General features: G+C 59.4%; 1 protein-coding gene across 1 annotated transcript in view; it reads left to right on the forward strand.

The window, feature by feature from the left end:
* The window catches only part of leng8 (leukocyte receptor cluster (LRC) member 8), an 84,961-nt gene extending 67,819 nt beyond the window's left edge, over positions 1 to 17,142 (forward strand). Inside the window, exon 16 of the mRNA XM_070874643.1 lies at positions 15,395 to 17,142. Coding sequence (XP_070730744.1) covers positions 15,395 to 15,557 — 163 coding nt within the window. The 3' untranslated portion in view covers positions 15,558 to 17,142. The remainder of the gene's footprint in view (positions 1 to 15,394) is intronic.
* The last annotated feature ends 1,923 nt before the right edge of the window (positions 17,143 to 19,065 follow it).

Consider the following 19,065-nt stretch of genomic DNA (forward strand, 5'->3'; position numbering starts at 1 on the left):
ACGGGCGATGGTGTGTGGACCCCCTGTAGTGAGGGGCGATGGTGTGTGGACCCCCTGTAGTGAGGGGCGATGGTGTGGGACCCCCTGTAGTGAGGGGCGATGGTGTGGGACCCCCTGTAGTGAGGGGCGAAGATGTGTGGACCCCCTGTAGTGAGGGGCGATGGTGTGGGACCCCTTGTAGTGAGGGGCGAAGATGTGCGGACCCCCTGTAGTGAGGGGCGATGGTGTGGGACCCCCTGTAGTGAGGGAGACACTGTGGGACCCCCTGTAGTGAGGGGCGATGGTGTGGGACCCCCTGTAGTGACGGGCGATGGTGTGCGGACCCCCTGTAGTGAGGGGCGATGGTGTGCGGACCCCCTGTAGTGAGGGGCGATGGTGTGGGACCCCCTGTAGTGAGGGTGATGGTGTGGGACCCCCTGTAGTGAGGGGCAATGGTGTGGGACCCCCTGTAGTGAGGGAGAGAGTGTGGGAACGCCCTGTTGTGAGAGTGTGGGGACCCCCTGTAGTGAGGGAGAGAGTGTGTGGACCCCCTGTAGTGACGGGCGATGGTGTGTGGACCCCCTGTAGTGAGGGGCGATGGTGTGAGACCCCCTGTAGTGAGGGGCGATGGTGTGGGACCCTCTGTAGTGAGGGAGAGAGTGTGGGGACCCCCTGTAGTGAGGGAGAGAGTGCGGGGACCCCCTGTAGTGAGGGGCGATGGTGTGAGATCCCCTGTAGTGAGGGGCGATGGTGTGTGGACCCCCTGTAGTGAGGGGCGATGGTGTGAGACCCCCTGTAGTGAGGGGCGATGGTGTGGGACCCCCTGTAGTGAGGGGCGATGGTGCGAGACCCCCTGTAGTGAGGGGCGATGGTGTGGGACCCCCTGTAGTGAGGGGCGATGGTGTGGGACCCCCTGTAGTGAGGGGCGATGGTGTGGGACCCCCTGTAGTGAGGGAGAGAGTGTGGGGACCCCATGTAGTGAGGGGCGATGGTGTGGGACCCCCTGTAGTGAGGGGCGATGGTGTGGGACCCCCTATAGTGAGGGGCGATGGTGTGGGACCCCCTGTAGTGAGGGAGAGAGTGTGGGGACCCCCTGTAGTGAGGGGCGATGGTGTGGGACACCCTGTAGTGAGGGGCGATGGTGTGTGGACCCCCTGTAGTGAGGGGCGATGGTGTGGGACCCCCTGTAGTGAGGGGCGATGGTGTGGGACCCCCTGTAGTGAGGGTGATGATGTGGGACCCCCTGTAGTGAGGGGCGATGGTGTGTGGACCCCCTGTAGTGAGGGGCGATGGTGTGAGACCCCCTGTAGTGAGGGGCGATGGTGTGGGACCCCCTGTAGTGAGGGGCGATAGTGTGGGACCCCCTGTAGTGAGGGAGACACTGTGGGACCTCCTGTAGTGAGGGGCGATGGTGTGGGACCCCCTGTAGTGAGGGGCGATGGTGTGTGGACCCCCTGTAGTGAGGGGCGATGGTGTGGGACCCCCTGTAGTGAGGGGCGATGGTGTGTGGACCCCCTGTAGTGAGGGGCGATGGTGTGTGGACCCCCTGTAGTGAGGGGCGATGGTGTGGGACCCCCTGTAGTGAGGGGCGATGGTGTGGGACCCCCTGTAGTGAGGGGCGAAGATGTGTGGACCCCCTGTAGTGAGGGGCGATGGTGTGGGACCCCCTGTAGTGAGGGAGACACTGTGGGACCCCCTGTAGTGAGGGGCGATGGTGTGGGACCCCCTGTAGTGACGGGCGATGGTGTGCGGACCCCCTGTAGTGAGGGGCGATGGTGTGCGGACCCCCTGTAGTGAGGGGCGATGGTGTGGGACCCCCTGTAGTGAGGGTGATGGTGTGGGACCCCCTGTAGTGAGGGGCAATGGTGTGGGACCCCCTGTAGTGAGGGAGAGAGTGTGGGAACGCCCTGTTGTGAGAGTGTGGGGACCCCCTGTAGTGAGGGAGAGAGTGTGTGGACCCCCTGTAGTGACGGGCGATGGTGTGTGGACCCCCTGTAGTGAGGGGCGATGGTGTGAGACCCCCTGTAGTGAGGGGCGATGGTGTGGGACCCTCTGTAGTGAGGGAGAGAGTGTGGGGACCCCCTGTAGTGAGGGAGAGAGTGCGGGGACCCCCTGTAGTGAGGGGCGATGGTGTGAGATCCCCTGTAGTGAGGGGCGATGGTGTGTGGACCCCCTGTAGTGAGGGGCGATGGTGTGAGACCCCCTGTAGTGAGGGGCGATGGTGTGGGACCCCCTGTAGTGAGGGGCGATGGTGCGAGACCCCCTGTAGTGAGGGGCGATGGTGTGGGACCCCCTGTAGTGAGGGGCGATGGTGTGGGACCCCCTGTAGTGAGGGGCGATGGTGTGGGACCCCCTGTAGTGAGGGAGAGAGTGTGGGGACCCCATGTAGTGAGGGGCGATGGTGTGGGACCCCCTGTAGTGAGGGGCGATGGTGTGGGACCCCCTATAGTGAGGGGCGATGGTGTGGGACCCCCTGTAGTGAGGGAGAGAGTGTGGGGACCCCCTGTAGTGAGGGGCGATGGTGTGAGACACCCTGTAGTGAGGGGCGATGGTGTGTGGACCCCCTGTAGTGAGGGGCGATGGTGTGAGACCCCCTGTAGTGAGGGGCGATGGTGTGGGACCCCCTGTAGTGAGGGGCGAAGATGTGTGGACCCCCTGTAGTGAGGGGCGATGGTGTGGGACCCCCTGTAGTGAGGGGCGAAGATGTGCGGACCCCCTGTAGTGAGGGGCGATGGTGTGGGACCCCCTGTAGTGAGGGAGACACTGTGGGACCCCCTGTAGTGAGGGGCGATGGTGTGGGACCCCCTGTAGTGACGGGCGATGGTGTGCGGACCCCCTGTAGTGAGGGGCGATGGTGTGCGGACCCCCTGTAGTGAGGGGCGATGGTGTGGGACCCCCTGTAGTGAGGGTGATGGTGTGGGACCCCCTGTAGTGAGGGAGAGAGTGTGGGAACCCCCTGTTGTGAGAGTGTGGGGACCCCCTGTCGTGAGGGAGAGAGTGTGGGGACCCCATGTAGTGACGGGCGATGGTGTGTGGACCCCCTGTAGTGAGGGGCGATGGTGTGAGACCCCCTGTAGTGAGGGGCGATGGTGTGGGACCCTCTGTAGTGAGGGAGAGAGTGTGGGGACCGCATGTAGTGAGGGAGAGAGTGTGGGGACCCCCTGTAGTGAGGGGCGATGGTGTGAGATCCCCTGTAGTGAGGGGCGATGGTGTGTGGACCCCCTGTAGTGACGGGCGATGGTGTGAGACCCCCTGTAGTGAGGGGCGATGGTGTGGGACCCCCTGTAGTGAGGGGCGATGGTGCGAGACCCCCTGTAGTGAGGGGCGATGGTGTGGGACCCCCTGTAGTGAGGGGCGATGCTGTGGGACCCCCTGTCGTGAGGGAGAGAGTGTGGGGACCCCATGTAGTGAGGGGCGATGGTGTGGGACCCCCTGTAGTGACGGGCGATGGTGTGGGACCCCCTGTAGTGAGGGTGATGGTGTGGGACCCCCTGTAGTGAGGGGCGATGGTGTGGGACCCCCTGTAGTGAGGGAGAGAGTGTGGGGACCCCCTGTAGTGAGGGAGAGAGTGTGGGGACCCCCTGTAGTGAGGGACGATGGTGTGTGGACCCCCTGTAGTGAGGGGCGATGGTGTGAGACCCCCTGTAGTGAGGGGCGATGGTGTGGGACCCCCTGTAGTGAGGGTGATGGTGTGGGACCCCCTGTAGTGAGGGGCGATGGTGTGGGTCCCCCTGTAGTGAGGGAGAGTGTGGGGACCCCCTGTAGTGAGGGGCGATGGTGTGAGACCCCCTGTAGTGAGGGGCGATGCTGTGGGACCCCCTGTCGTGAGGGAGAGAGTGTGGGGACCCCATGTAGTGAGGGGCGATGGTGTGGGACCCCCTGTAGTGACGGGCGATGGTGTGTGGACCCCCTGTAGTGAGGGGCGATGGTGTGTGGACCCCCTGTAGTGAGGGGCGATGGTGTGGGACCCCCTGTAGTGAGGGGCGATGGTGTGGGACCCCCTGTAGTGAGGGGCGAAGATGTGTGGACCCCCTGTAGTGAGGGGCGATGGTGTGGGACCCCTTGTAGTGAGGGGCGAAGATGTGCGGACCCCCTGTAGTGAGGGGCGATGGTGTGGGACCCCCTGTAGTGAGGGAGACACTGTGGGACCCCCTGTAGTGAGGGGCGATGGTGTGGGACCCCCTGTAGTGACGGGCGATGGTGTGCGGACCCCCTGTAGTGAGGGGCGATGGTGTGCGGACCCCCTGTAGTGAGGGGCGATGGTGTGGGACCCCCTGTAGTGAGGGTGATGGTGTGGGACCCCCTGTAGTGAGGGGCAATGGTGTGGGACCCCCTGTAGTGAGGGAGAGAGTGTGGGAACGCCCTGTTGTGAGAGTGTGGGGACCCCCTGTAGTGAGGGAGAGAGTGTGTGGACCCCCTGTAGTGACGGGCGATGGTGTGTGGACCCCCTGTAGTGAGGGGCGATGGTGTGAGACCCCCTGTAGTGAGGGGCGATGGTGTGGGACCCTCTGTAGTGAGGGAGAGAGTGTGGGGACCCCCTGTAGTGAGGGAGAGAGTGCGGGGACCCCCTGTAGTGAGGGGCGATGGTGTGAGATCCCCTGTAGTGAGGGGCGATGGTGTGTGGACCCCCTGTAGTGAGGGGCGATGGTGTGAGACCCCCTGTAGTGAGGGGCGATGGTGTGGGACCCCCTGTAGTGAGGGGCGATGGTGCGAGACCCCCTGTAGTGAGGGGCGATGGTGTGGGACCCCCTGTAGTGAGGGGCGATGGTGTGGGACCCCCTGTAGTGAGGGGCGATGGTGTGGGACCCCCTGTAGTGAGGGAGAGAGTGTGGGGACCCCATGTAGTGAGGGGCGATGGTGTGGGACCCCCTGTAGTGAGGGGCGATGGTGTGGGACCCCCTATAGTGAGGGGCGATGGTGTGGGACCCCCTGTAGTGAGGGAGAGAGTGTGGGGACCCCCTGTAGTGAGGGGCGATGGTGTGGGACACCCTGTAGTGAGGGGCGATGGTGTGTGGACCCCCTGTAGTGAGGGGCGATGGTGTGGGACCCCCTGTAGTGAGGGGCGATGGTGTGGGACCCCCTGTAGTGAGGGTGATGGTGTGGGACCCCCTGTAGTGAGGGGCGATGGTGTGTGGACCCCCTGTAGTGAGGGGCGATGGTGTGAGACCCCCTGTAGTGAGGGGCGATGGTGTGGGACCCCCTGTAGTGAGGGGCGAAGATGTGTGGACCCCCTGTAGTGAGGGGCGATGGTGTGGGACCCCCTGTAGTGAGGGGCGAAGATGTGCGGACCCCCTGTAGTGAGGGGCGATGGTGTGGGACCCCCTGTAGTGAGGGAGACACTGTGGGACCCCCTGTAGTGAGGGGCGATGGTGTGGGACCCCCTGTAGTGACGGGCGATGGTGTGCGGACCCCCTGTAGTGAGGGGCGATGGTGTGCGGACCCCCTGTAGTGAGGGGCGATGGTGTGGGACCCCCTGTAGTGAGGGTGATGGTGTGGGACCCCCTGTAGTGAGGGAGAGAGTGTGGGAACCCCCTGTTGTGAGAGTGTGGGGACCCCCTGTCGTGAGGGAGAGAGTGTGGGGACCCCATGTAGTGACGGGCGATGGTGTGTGGACCCCCTGTAGTGAGGGGCGATGGTGTGAGACCCCCTGTAGTGAGGGGCGATGGTGTGGGACCCTCTGTAGTGAGGGAGAGAGTGTGGGGACCCCATGTAGTGAGGGAGAGAGTGTGGGGACCCCCTGTAGTGAGGGGCGATGGTGTGAGATCCCCTGTAGTGAGGGGCGATGGTGTGTGGACCCCCTGTAGTGACGGGCGATGGTGTGAGACCCCCTGTAGTGAGGGGCGATGGTGTGGGACCCCCTGTAGTGAGGGGCGATGGTGCGAGACCCCCTGTAGTGAGGGGCGATGGTGTGGGACCCCCTGTAGTGAGGGGCGATGCTGTGGGACCCCCTGTCGTGAGGGAGAGAGTGTGGGGACCCCATGTAGTGAGGGGCGATGGTGTGGGACCCCCTGTAGTGACGGGCGATGGTGTGGGACCCCCTGTAGTGAGGGTGATGGTGTGGGACCCCCTGTAGTGAGGGGCGATGGTGTGGGACCCCCTGTAGTGAGGGAGAGAGTGTGGGGACCCCCTGTAGTGAGGGACGATGGTGTGTGGACCCCCTGTAGTGAGGGGCGATGGTGTGAGACCCCCTGTAGTGAGGGGCGATGGTGTGGGACCCCCTGTAGTGAGGGTGATGGTGTGGGACCCCCTGTAGTGAGGGGCGATGGTGTGGGTCCCCCTGTAGTGAGGGAGAGTGTGGGGACCCCCTGTAGTGAGGGGCGATGGTGTGAGACCCCCTGTAGTGAGGGGCGATGCTGTGGGACCCCCTGTCGTGAGGGAGAGAGTGTGGGGACCCCATGTAGTGAGGGACGATGGTGTGGGACCCCCTGTAGTGACGGGCGATGGTGTGTGGACCCCCTGTAGTGAGGGGCGATGGTGTGTGGACCCCCTGTAGTGAGGGGCGATGGTGTGGGACCCCCTGTAGTGAGGGGCGATGGTGTGGGACCCCCTGTAGTGAGGGGCGAAGATGTGTGGACCCCCTGTAGTGAGGGGCGATGGTGTGTGGACCTCCTGTAGTGAGGGGCGATGGTGTGAGACCCCCTGTAGTGAGGGGCGATGGTGTGGGACCCCCTGTAGTGACGGGCGATGGTGTGTGGACCCCCTGTAGTGAGGGGCGATGGTGTGTGGACCCCCTGTAGTGAGGGGCGATGGTGTGGGACCCCCTGTAGTGAGGGGCGATGGTGTGGGACCCCCTGTAGTGAGGGGCGAAGATGTGTGGACCCCCTGTAGTGAGGGGCGATGGTGTGGGACCCCTTGTAGTGAGGGGCGAAGATGTGCGGACCCCCTGTAGTGAGGGGCGATGGTGTGGGACCCCCTGTAGTGAGGGAGACACTGTGGGACCCCCTGTAGTGAGGGGCGATGGTGTGGGACCCCCTGTAGTGACGGGCGATGGTGTGCGGACCCCCTGTAGTGAGGGGCGATGGTGTGCGGACCCCCTGTAGTGAGGGGCGATGGTGTGGGACCCCCTGTAGTGAGGGTGATGGTGTGGGACCCCCTGTAGTGAGGGGCAATGGTGTGGGACCCCCTGTAGTGAGGGAGAGAGTGTGGGAACGCCCTGTTGTGAGAGTGTGGGGACCCCCTGTAGTGAGGGAGAGAGTGTGTGGACCCCCTGTAGTGACGGGCGATGGTGTGTGGACCCCCTGTAGTGAGGGGCGATGGTGTGAGACCCCCTGTAGTGAGGGGCGATGGTGTGGGACCCTCTGTAGTGAGGGAGAGAGTGTGGGGACCCCCTGTAGTGAGGGAGAGAGTGCGGGGACCCCCTGTAGTGAGGGGCGATGGTGTGAGATCCCCTGTAGTGAGGGGCGATGGTGTGTGGACCCCCTGTAGTGAGGGGCGATGGTGTGAGACCCCCTGTAGTGAGGGGCGATGGTGTGGGACCCCCTGTAGTGAGGGGCGATGGTGCGAGACCCCCTGTAGTGAGGGGCGATGGTGTGGGACCCCCTGTAGTGAGGGGCGATGGTGTGGGACCCCCTGTAGTGAGGGGCGATGGTGTGGGACCCCCTGTAGTGAGGGAGAGAGTGTGGGGACCCCATGTAGTGAGGGGCGATGGTGTGGGACCCCCTGTAGTGAGGGGCGATGGTGTGGGACCCCCTATAGTGAGGGGCGATGGTGTGGGACCCCCTGTAGTGAGGGAGAGAGTGTGGGGACCCCCTGTAGTGAGGGGCGATGGTGTGAGACACCCTGTAGTGAGGGGCGATGGTGTGTGGACCCCCTGTAGTGAGGGGCGATGGTGTGAGACCCCCTGTAGTGAGGGGCGATGGTGTGGGACCCCCTGTAGTGAGGGGCGAAGATGTGTGGACCCCCTGTAGTGAGGGGCGATGGTGTGGGACCCCCTGTAGTGAGGGGCGAAGATGTGCGGACCCCCTGTAGTGAGGGGCGATGGTGTGGGACCCCCTGTAGTGAGGGAGACACTGTGGGACCCCCTGTAGTGAGGGGCGATGGTGTGGGACCCCCTGTAGTGACGGGCGATGGTGTGCGGACCCCCTGTAGTGAGGGGCAATGGTGTGCGGACCCCCTGTAGTGAGGGGCGATGGTGTGGGACCCCCTGTAGTGAGGGTGATGGTGTGGGACCCCCTGTAGTGAGGGAGAGAGTGTGGGAACCCCCTGTTGTGAGAGTGTGGGGACCCCCTGTCGTGAGGGAGAGAGTGTGGGGACCCCATGTAGTGACGGGCGATGGTGTGTGGACCCCCTGTAGTGAGGGGCGATGGTGTGAGACCCCCTGTAGTGAGGGGCGATGGTGTGGGACCCTCTGTAGTGAGGGAGAGAGTGTGGGGACCCCATGTAGTGAGGGAGAGAGTGTGGGGACCCCCTGTAGTGAGGGGCGATGGTGTGAGATCCCCTGTAGTGAGGGGCGATGGTGTGTGGACCCCCTGTAGTGACGGGCGATGGTGTGAGACCCCCTGTAGTGAGGGGCGATGGTGTGGGACCCCCTGTAGTGAGGGGCGATGGTGCGAGACCCCCTGTAGTGAGGGGCGATGGTGTGGGACCCCCTGTAGTGAGGGGCGATGCTGTGGGACCCCCTGTCGTGAGGGAGAGAGTGTGGGGACCCCATGTAGTGAGGGGCGATGGTGTGGGACCCCCTGTAGTGACGGGCGATGGTGTGGGACCCCCTGTAGTGAGGGTGATGGTGTGGGACCCCCTGTAGTGAGGGGCGATGGTGTGGGACCCCCTGTAGTGAGGGAGAGAGTGTGGGGACCCCCTGTAGTGAGGGAGAGAGTGTGGGGACCCCCTGTAGTGAGGGACGATGGTGTGTGGACCCCCTGTAGTGAGGGGCGATGGTGTGAGACCCCCTGTAGTGAGGGGCGATGGTGTGGGACCCCCTGTAGTGAGGGTGATGGTGTGGGACCCCCTGTAGTGAGGGGCGATGGTGTGGGTCCCCCTGTAGTGAGGGAGAGTGTGGGGACCCCCTGTAGTGAGGGGCGATGGTGTGAGACCCCCTGTAGTGAGGGGCGATGCTGTGGGACCCCCTGTCGTGAGGGAGAGAGTGTGGGGACCCCATGTAGTGAGGGGCGATGGTGTGGGACCCCCTGTAGTGACGGGCGATGGTGTGGGACCCCCTGTAGTGAGGGTGATGGTGTGGGACCCCCTGTAGTGAGGGGCGATGGTGTGGGACCCCCTGTAGTGAGGGAGAGAGTGTGGGGACCCCCTGTAGTGAGGGAGAGAGTGTGGGGACCCCCTGTAGTGAGGGACGATGGTGTGTGGACCCCCTGTAGTGAGGGGCGATGGTGTGAGACCCCCTGTAGTGAGGGGCGATGGTGTGGGACCCCCTGTAGTGAGGGTGATGGTGTGGGACCCCCTGTAGTGAGGGGCGATGGTGTGGGACCCCCTGTAGTGAGGGAGAGTGTGGGGACCCCCTGTAGTGAGGGGCGATGGTGTGAGACCCCCTGTAGTGAGGGGCGATGGTGTGTGGACCCCCTGTAGTGAGGGGCGATGGTGTGAGACCCCCTGTAGTGAGGGGCGATGGTGTGGGACCCCCTGTAGTGAGGGGCGATGGTGTGGACCCCCTGTAGTGAGGGGCGATGGTGTGAGACCCCCTGTAGTGAGGGGCGATGGTGTGGGACCCTCTGTAGTGAGGGAGAGAGTGTGGGGACCCCATGTAGTAAGGGAGAGAGTGTGGGGACCCCCTGTAGTGAGGGGCGATGGTGTGGGACCCCCTGTAGTGAGGGGCGATGGTGTGAGACCCCCTGTAGTGAGGGGCGATGGTGTGGGACCCCCTGTAGTGAGGGAGAGAGTGTGGGGACCCCATGTAGTGAGGGGCGAAGGTGTGGGACCCCCTGTAGTGAGGGAGAGAGTGTGGGGACCCCATGTAGTAAGGGGCGATGGTGTGGGACCCCCTGTAGTGAGGGGCGATGGTGTGTGGACCCCCTGTAGTGAGGGGCGATGGTGTGAGACCCCCTGTAGTGAGGGAGAGAGTGTGGGACCCCCTGTAGTGAGGGGCGATGGTGTGTTGACTCCCTGTAGTGAGGGGCGATGGTGTGAGACCCCCTGTAGTGAGGGGCGATGGTGTGGGACCCCCTGTAGTGAGGGAGAGAGTGTGGGACCCCCTGTAGTGAGGGGCAATGGTGTGGGACCCCCTGTAGTGACGGGCGATGGTGTGGGACCCCCTGTAGTGAGGGTGATGGTGTGGGACCCCCTGTAGTGAGGGTCGATGGTGTGGGACCCCCTGTAGTGAGGGAGAGAGTGTGGGGACCCCCTGTAGTGAGGGACAATGGTGTGTGGACTCCCTGTAGTGAGGGTCGATGGTGTGAGACCACCTGTAGTGAGGGGCGATGGTGTGGGACCCCCTGTAGTGATGGGCGATGGTGTGAGACCCCCTGTAGTGAGGGGCGATGGTGTGGGACCCCCTGTAGTGAGGGGCAATGGTGTGGGACCCCCTGTAGTGAGGGAGAGAGTGTGGGGACCCCCTGTAGTGAGGGGCAATGGTGTGGGACCCCCTGTAGTGAGGGAGAGAGTGTGGGGACCCCATGTAGTGAGGGGCGATGGTGTGGGACCCCCGTAGTGAGGGAGAGAGTGCGGGGACCCCCTGTAGTGAGGGGCGATGGTGTGAGATCCCCTGTAGTGAGGGGCGATGGTGTGAGACCCCCTGTAGTGAGGGGCGATGGTGTGGGACCCCCTGTAGTGAGGGGCGATGGTGTGGGACCCCCTGTAGTGAGGGGCGATGGTGTGGGACCCCCTGTAGTGAGGGTGATGGTGTGGGACCCCCTGTAGTGAGGGGCGATGGTGTGGGACCCCCTGTAGTGAGGGTGATGGTGTGGGACCCCCTGTAGTGAGGGGCGATGGTGTGGGACCCCCTGTAGTGAGGGAGAGAGTGTGGGACCCCCTGTAGTGAGGGTGATGGTGTGGGACCCCCTGTAGTGAGGGACGATGGTGTGGGACCCCCTGTAGTGAGGGTGATGGTGTGGGACCCCCTGTAGTGAGGGGCGATGGTGTGGGACCCCCTGTAGTGAGGGAGAGAGTGTGGGACCCCCTGTAGTGAGGGTGATGGTGTGGGACCCCCTGTAGTGAGGGAGAGAGTGTGGGGACCCCATGTAGTGAGGGGCGATGGTGTGGGACCCCCTGTAGTGAGGGGCGATGGTGTGGGACCCCCTGTAGTGAGGGAGAGAGTGTGGGGACCCCATGTAGTGAGGGGCGATGGTGTGGGACCCTCTGTAGTGAGGGAGAGAGTGTGGGGACCCCATGTAGTGAGGGGCGATGGTGTGGGACCCTCTGTAGTGAGGGGCGATGGTGTGGGACCCCCTGTAATGAGGGAGAGAGTGTGGGGACCCCCTGTAGTGAGGGAGAGAGTGTGGGGACCCCATGTAGTGAGGGGCGATGGTGTGGGACCCCCTGTAGTGAGGGGCGATGGTGTGGGACCCCCTGTAGTGAGGGAGAGAGTGTGGGGACCCCATGTAGTGAGGGGCGATGGTGTGTGGACCCCCTGTAGTGAGGGTCGATGGTGTGAGACCCCCTGTAGTGAGGGGCGATGGTGTGGGACCCCCTGTAGTGAGGGTGATGGTGTGGGACCCCCTGTAGTGAGGGGCGATGGTGTGGGACCCCCTGTAGTGAGGGGCGATGGTGTGGGACCCCCTGTAATGAGGGAGAGAGTGTGGGGACCCCCTGTAGTGAGGGAGAGAGTGTGGGGACCCCATGTAGTGAGGGGCGATGGTGTGGGACCCCCTGTAGTGAGGGGCGATGGTGTGGGACCCCCTGTAGTGAGGGAGAGAGTGTGGGGACCCCATGTAGTGAGGGGCGATGGTGTGGGACCCTCTGTAGTGAGGGAGAGAGTGTGGGGACCCCATGTAGTGAGGAGCGATGGTGTGGGACCCTCTGTAGTGAGGGGCGATGGTGTGGGGACCCCCTGTAGTGAGGGAGAGAGTGTGGGGAACCCCTGTAGTGAGGGAGAGAGTGTGGGGATCCCCTGTAGTGAGGGTGAGAGTGTGGAGACCCCCTGTAGTGAGGGGCGATGGTGTGGGGAACCCCTGTAGTGAGGGAGAGAGTGTGGAGACCCCCTGTAGTGAGGGAGAGAGTGTGGAGACCCCCTGTAGTGAGGGGCGATGGTGTGGGGAACCCCTGTAGTGAGGGAGAGAGTGTGGAGACCCCCTGTAGTGAGGGAGAGAGTGTGGGGACCCCCTGTAGTGAGGGAGAGAGTGTGGGGACCCCCTGTAGTGAGGGGCGATGGTGTGGGACCCCCTGTAGTGAGGGAGAGACTGGAGACCCCGTGTAGTGAGGGAGAGACTGTGCGGACCCCCTGTAGTGGGGGAGGCGCGGGGTGGGGGGAATGGTGTTGGGTAGTCCCGAGCGTCAGGCGTCTGGCCAGAGGCACTAACTCACCTCTCGCTGTTCTGCAACTTTTCTGGGTAAGTATAGTAACTGGGGTGGGGGGGGGTCCGGGGGGTGCTTGCCGAGTGAGACCCGGGAGGGGTGGGGGCACCGTGTGAGCGTGAGCCATCCCATCGCACCCCGTCGAGGGGACAGTCCTGGCACCAGGACACATTTGCCCCCAAGCCCCACTTCTCTCTTAACATACCCTGGGTCATTTCCAGGATGAGCACTGAACTGCAATAGCATGGAGTCGTGCTACAACGGCGGTAACACTGTGACCCCGGCTCCTTCTAAAAGCTCAGCGCGGTTTGGAATTCAGCGTGCATCCACCCCTCCCGCGATGAGGTCACTGCACAAGATAAAAGTTCACGGGGTTGGAGGTAATATATTAGCATGGACAGAGGATTGGCTAACTAACAGAAAACAGAGAGTGGGGATAAATGGGTCATTCTCGGGTTGGCAATCAGTAACTAGTGGGGTGCCGCAGGGATCAGTGCTGGGGACCCAACTATTTACAATCTATATTAACGACTTGGAAGAAGGGACCGAGTGTAACGTAGCCAAGTTTGCTGACGATACAAAGATGGGAGGAAAAGCAATGTGTGAGGAGGACACAAAATCTGCAAAAGGACACAGACAGGCTCAGTGAGTGGGCAAAAATTTGGCCGATGGAGTATAATGTGGGAAAGTGTGAGGTCATGCACTTTGGCATAAAAAAATCAAAGAGCAAGTTATTATTTAAATGGAGAAAGATTGCAAAGTGCCGCAGTACAGCGGGACCTGGGGGGTCCTTGTGCATGAAACACAAAAGGTTAGTATGCAGGTACAGCAAGTGATCAGGAAGGCCAATGGTATCTTGGCCTTTATTGTAAAGGGGATGGAGTATAAAAGCAGGGAAGTCTTGCTCCAGTTATACAGGGTATTGGTGAGGCCACACCTGGAGTACTGCGTGCAGTTTTGCTCTCCGTATTTACCAAAGGATATACTTTGCTTTGGAGGCAGTTCAGAGAAGGTTCCCTCGGTTGATTCCGGAGATGAGGGGGTTGACTTATGAGGAAAGGTTGAGGAGGTTGGGCCTCTACTCATTGGAATTCAGAAGAATGAGAGGTGATCTTATCGAAACGTATCAGATTATGAGGGGGCTCGACAAGGTGGATGCAGAGAGGATGTTCCCACTGATGGGGGAGACTAGAACTAGGGGGCATGGTCTTAGAATAAGGGGCCGCCCATTTAAAACTGAGATGAGGAGGGATTTCTTCTCTCAGAGGGTTGTAAATCTGTGGAACTCGCTGCCTCAGAGAGCTGTGGAAGCCGGGACATTGAATATATTTAAGACAGAGATAGACAGTTCCTTAACCGATAAGGGGGCGGGCAGGGAAGTGGAGCTGGGTCCATGATCGGATCAGCCACGATGGTATTAAATGGCGGAGCAGGCTCGAGGGGCCGAATGGCCCACTCCTGCTCCTATTTTATGTTCTTATCCTCCCCCCCCCCCCCCAGCGGTGCTCGACCAGGTGAGTCAGCATCAATGTTATCTCTAATTCTTGTGGGGAGGCAGCTGAGTCATCAGTCATCGGAAAACAGCTGGGGTCCATTATTAGGAAGTTGTAGCAGGGCACTTAGAAAATCATCATATAATTAAGGAAAGTCAACATGGTTTTATGAAATGTTATTTAATAAATTTACTCGAGTTTATTGAGGATGTAACTAGCAGGGTCGATAAAGGGCACCCAGTAGATGTAGTATATTGGGATTTCCAAAAGGCATTTGACAAGGTGCCACATAAAAGGGTCCTGCACAAGATAAAGGTTCACAGGGTTGGGGGTAATATATTAGCATGGATCGAGGATTGGTTAACTAACAGAGAACAGAGAGTGGGGATAAATGGTTCATTCTCGGGTTGTCAATCAGTAACTAGTGGGGTGCCGCAGGGATCAGTGCTGGGGCCCCAACTATTTACAATCTATATTAGCGACTTGGAAGAAGGGACCGAGTGTAATGTAGCCAAGTTTGCTGACGATACAAAGATGGGTTGGAAAGCAATGTGTGAGGAGGACACAAAAAAAATCTGCAAAGGAATATGGACAGGTTAAGTGATTGGGCAATAAAATGGCAGATGGAGTATAATGTGGGAAAATGTGAGGTTCACTGTGGTAAGGATAAAAAAGCAGAATTTTTTTTTAATGATGAGCAACTATTAAATATTGGTGTTCAGAGAGCTTTAGATGTCCTCGTACAAGAGTTACATGCAGGTACAGCAAGTGATCAGGAAGGCCAATGGTATCTTGGCCTTTATTGCAAAGGGGATGGAGTATAAAAGCAGGGAAGTCTTGCTCCAGTTATACAGGGTATTGGTGAGGCCACACCTGGAGTACTGCGTGCAGTTTTGCTCTCCGTATTTACGAAAGGATACACTTGCTTTGGAGGCAGTTGAGAGAAGGTTCACTCGGTTGATTCCGGGGATGAGGGGGTAGACTTATGAGGAAAGGTTGAGGAGGTTGGGTCTCTACTCATTGGAATTCAGAAGAATGAGAGGTGATCTTATCGAAACGTATCAGATTATGAGGGGGGCTCGACAAGGTGGATGCAGAGAGGATGTTCCCACTGATGGGGGAGACTAGAACTAGGGGGCATGGTCTTAGAATAAGGGGCCGCCCATTTAAAACTGAGATGAGGAGGAATTTCTTCTCTGAGGGTTGTAAATCTGTGGAATTCTCTGCCTCAGAGAGCTGTGGAAGCCGGGACATTGAATATATTTAAGACAGAGATAGACAGTTTCTTAACCGATAAGGGGGCGGGCAGGGAAGTGGAGCTGGGTCCATGATCGGATCAGACATGATCGTATTAAATAGTGGAGCAGGCTCGAGGGGCCGAATGGCCCACTCCTGCTCCTATTTCTGATGTGAAGTATCCTAGTCGTGTTAATGTTGTCTCTCGCTAACATGTTATTTTGCCCGCCTCTCTCTCTCCTTTCTCTCCTCTCTCTCTCTCTCTCTCTCTCTCTACTGCCCTTTAGTTACCGTCCTGCGATACCAGTGTCCTATGTACAGTCCGAACTGGCCTTCAACACTGAGGAGGAATGTCAGCTGTTTTTGAGCTCAATTGCCCTCACGTTTATTGGATCTGATGCCACCAAGATTGACTGCAAGCAGAGTGCCTTGCAACTGCAGAGCTTCTGAATCCACCCCCCCTACACACCTTGTCCCGTGCTCCCAGCCATCGCCAGTGTACACTGGGTCAGAAGCAGGGGCGTGGGGAGAGAGCGTGCGTGCGTGCGTGTGTGTGTGTGTGTGCGTGCGTGAGAGTTTGTAGGACACAGACGTTCAACTGCCCTGCTCTCTTTTCCCCCCCCCTCCCCCCAGCTATGACGTTCCGCTGTGTCTCTCTCTCTCTCTCCCCGAGACCCATTTTGTTTCAGATGGATTATTTTGTCCTGTATAGGCGACTGCGCGTTTTGACACACACCGCCCCTCCCATCCCGCTACACGCATCCGAGGGCAACTCCTTGTGCAGCGCAGCGACGAGGCGACCCTCTCTCGGGGAGAGATTAGCCCCACGGCAGATCCTATTTCCACCTCCGACAGCTGAACGAGACCTGCCGGCACAAACGTGTGTGTGTGTGTGTGTGTGTGGGGAGGGACTTCTGTCAGAACGTTCGTCCCAGGATTTCCCCACTTCACGTCCAATATCTTCGCTGCCAAAACCTCCAGATGTAAACTGTTCTAAAGAATCGGACGTATTTTCTGTGTGTGTGTGTGTGTGTGTATATATATATAAATATAAAAAAACGTGTATTTAAGGATTAACGTTATGAATTTGTACAGACATCAATTGCCAGAATGAACTATATTTTTTTCTCTCAGCCCCTCCAACCCCTATCCCCTTCCCTTTTTTAGTAACTGATGCTAATTTGTAAAGTTTGTGTGTGTATATATATATATATATATATATTTGTACCTGTTTGCATTTGAAATGCTAACAATGTTTCAGTTTTTCTCTCTCTCTCTCTCTCTCTCTCCTCCTCCCTCGTTCCCCCTCTCCGCCCAGCTTTGAGGGACGACACGCAAAAGAGGAATTTGAGATAAAATTTGCCGGGGCGCACGTTCGGCTCTGCGTCCGATGAAACTCTGCACCGCCCCTCCCTCGAGTGTCGGGACTATCTCTTTTGCCGTCGGGGGAAGGAGAATAATGATTGTTGACGCGGGCGAACGAGAAGGAGAGCGTTTTTTTTCTTGTCTGAACTGGAGAATTCACAGAGAGGGGACTCGTGTTGCGGCCTCGCGGCATCCTCACGTCCAGAGGCGGCACGAGGAAGATCGAAACGGAGGTCGCCAGGAGCGCGAAGTACTTGTTCTCCCAGTACCACGTTCCCAGGGAGTGTGTCGCTGTCTTGTTCGCGATGTTTTGCTTTTCAGGTACTAGCGTTTCGAGGGAATTCGCGTCTCCCACGCTGGAGTCTGCTAACGTCTCTTTTGCAGTTTTATCGTTTGTGTTCCCTTCCCCGCCCTTCCCCCAACCTCACCCTCTCTCCCTCCCCTCTCACCTCCCCCCCCCTCCCTCCCTCCCTCCCTCCTCCTGCTGATGTAACTGTTACTGTAACCTCCCCCCCCCTTCGCCTCCTCTTCCCTCCCGCTGCACCCTCACACTTCGTGTTTTATGTTTTGTTCCTTCCCTTCCGTTCCCCAACCCCCCCCCCCCCCCACCCACCTTTTTATAGAATGAATAATGTTTTGAGTTCCTGTCGCAAATGTTTGAAATAAAGACTCTTCTCTTTTGGATCCAGTTCAGCCGTCGGCACTGCTTTGCTCCAGTGATGTGCCGTTACCCTGTGAAGGGATGGTGTAGAGGGAGCTTTACTCCGTGTCTAATGATGGGACAGTGTAGAGGGAGCTTTACTCCGTGTCTAATGATGGGACAGTGTAGAGGGAGCTTTACTCTGTATCTAATGATGGGACAGTGTAGAGGGAGCTTTACTCTGTATCTAATGATGGGACAGTGTAGAGGGAGCTTTACTCCGTGTCTAATGATGGGACAGTGTAGAGGGAGCTTTACTCTGTATCTAACCACCTGTACCTGCCCTGGGAGTGTTTGATGGGACAGTGTAGAGGGAGCTTTACTCTGTATCTAACCCCCCTGTACCTGCCCTGGGAGTGTTTGATGGGACAGTGTAGAGGGAGCTTTACTCTGTATCTAACCCCCTGTACCTGCCCTGGGAGTGTTTGATGGGACAGTGTAGAGGGAGCTTTACTCTGTATCTAATGATGGGACAGTGTAGAGGGAGCTTTACTCTGTATCTAATGATGGGACAGTGTAGAGGGAGCTTTACTCTGTATCTAACCCCCCTGTACCTGCCCTGGGAGTGTTTGATGGGACAGTGTAGAGGGAGCTTTACTCTGTATCTAACCCCCTGCACCTGCCCTGGGAGTGTTTGATGGGACAGTGTAGATGGAGCTTTACTCTGTATCTAACCCCCTGTACCTGCCCTGTGAGTGTTTGATGGGACAGTGTAGAGGGAGCTTTACTCTGTATCTAACCCTGTGCACTGGGAGTATTTGCTGGGACAGTAGAGGTAACTTTACTCTTTATGAAAGGAAAATCACGTTTGGCAAATTTTCTGGAGTTCTTTGAGGATGTAATGAGCAGGATAGGTAAGGGGGACCCAGTAGATGTCATGTATTTGGATTTCCAGAATGCGTTCGATACGGTTGCAGTTTTCCTCTGTATCTGACCCCGTGACGGAATGGTGGATGAAAGAACTGGACAGTAGAAAGCTTTATTTTCACTCGGTATATTTACAACAGCGATCAGCTCCTTGGCTAGGTAACAAATTGAGTTCATGACAAAAATCACAACGTGTACGAAAAAGGTTGCAAGCGCTCCCGAGTGCGTGGGGAGCGAGGGAAAGTGCCCAGAACTAGTCAACGGGCACAAAGGCAAAATTGATACTCGGTACAAAAATTGACAAGAGACCTGGGTAAACCATGTCTTAGACCCCGGCCCCGAGACAGCCTGGGTGCGAAGTTGGGAGTCCCTGTAGTGCGTAGGAGGGCTGACCGATTTACCCTGGTGGGTCCCTGCTCCTGCTCCCCACCCAACCACTCCTGCTTGGCGTTGGGAGTCTGGTCGCGAGGCGCTCACAGTCGAATATCGCCGCGGACGCTCGACCCGGGGCCCTTCTGCGGAGCTCCTGGCAACACGACCCCACAAGACGTCATGACCCAAGAACCCCTCCCCCGGGTCCACTGATGTGACCCCGACCCAGCCCGCGCTTCTGAGCAACGGTGTCTTCCTCCCCTCCCCCCCCCCCCCCCCCAGTTCCTCAGCAAAGCTCCCCTGTCCCCTCCCCAGCGGATACTCTGCACCCCTTGTCTGCTCCGCAGTGACCCCAGACCCTGCCCCCTCCCCAGCGGAGATTCTGCGTCCCTAGACCCCCTCCCCAGCGCCCGTCTATAGCAAACAACAGACCCTCCCCAGCGGAGATTGTGTGTCCCTAGACCCCCTCCCCAGCACCCGTCTATAGCAAACAACAGACCCTCCCCAGCGGAGATTGTGTGTCTCTAGACCCCCTCCCCAGCGCCCGTCTATAGCAAACAACAGACCCTCCCCAGCGGAGATTGTGTGTCCCTAGACCCCCTCCCCAGCACCCGTCCGTAGCAAACAACAGACCCTCCCCAGCGGAGATTGTGT

Source organism: Pristiophorus japonicus, unplaced genomic scaffold (genome assembly GCF_044704955.1).
Source record: "Pristiophorus japonicus isolate sPriJap1 unplaced genomic scaffold, sPriJap1.hap1 HAP1_SCAFFOLD_917, whole genome shotgun sequence".
In the NCBI taxonomy this organism is placed as follows: Eukaryota; Metazoa; Chordata; class Chondrichthyes; family Pristiophoridae; genus Pristiophorus; species Pristiophorus japonicus.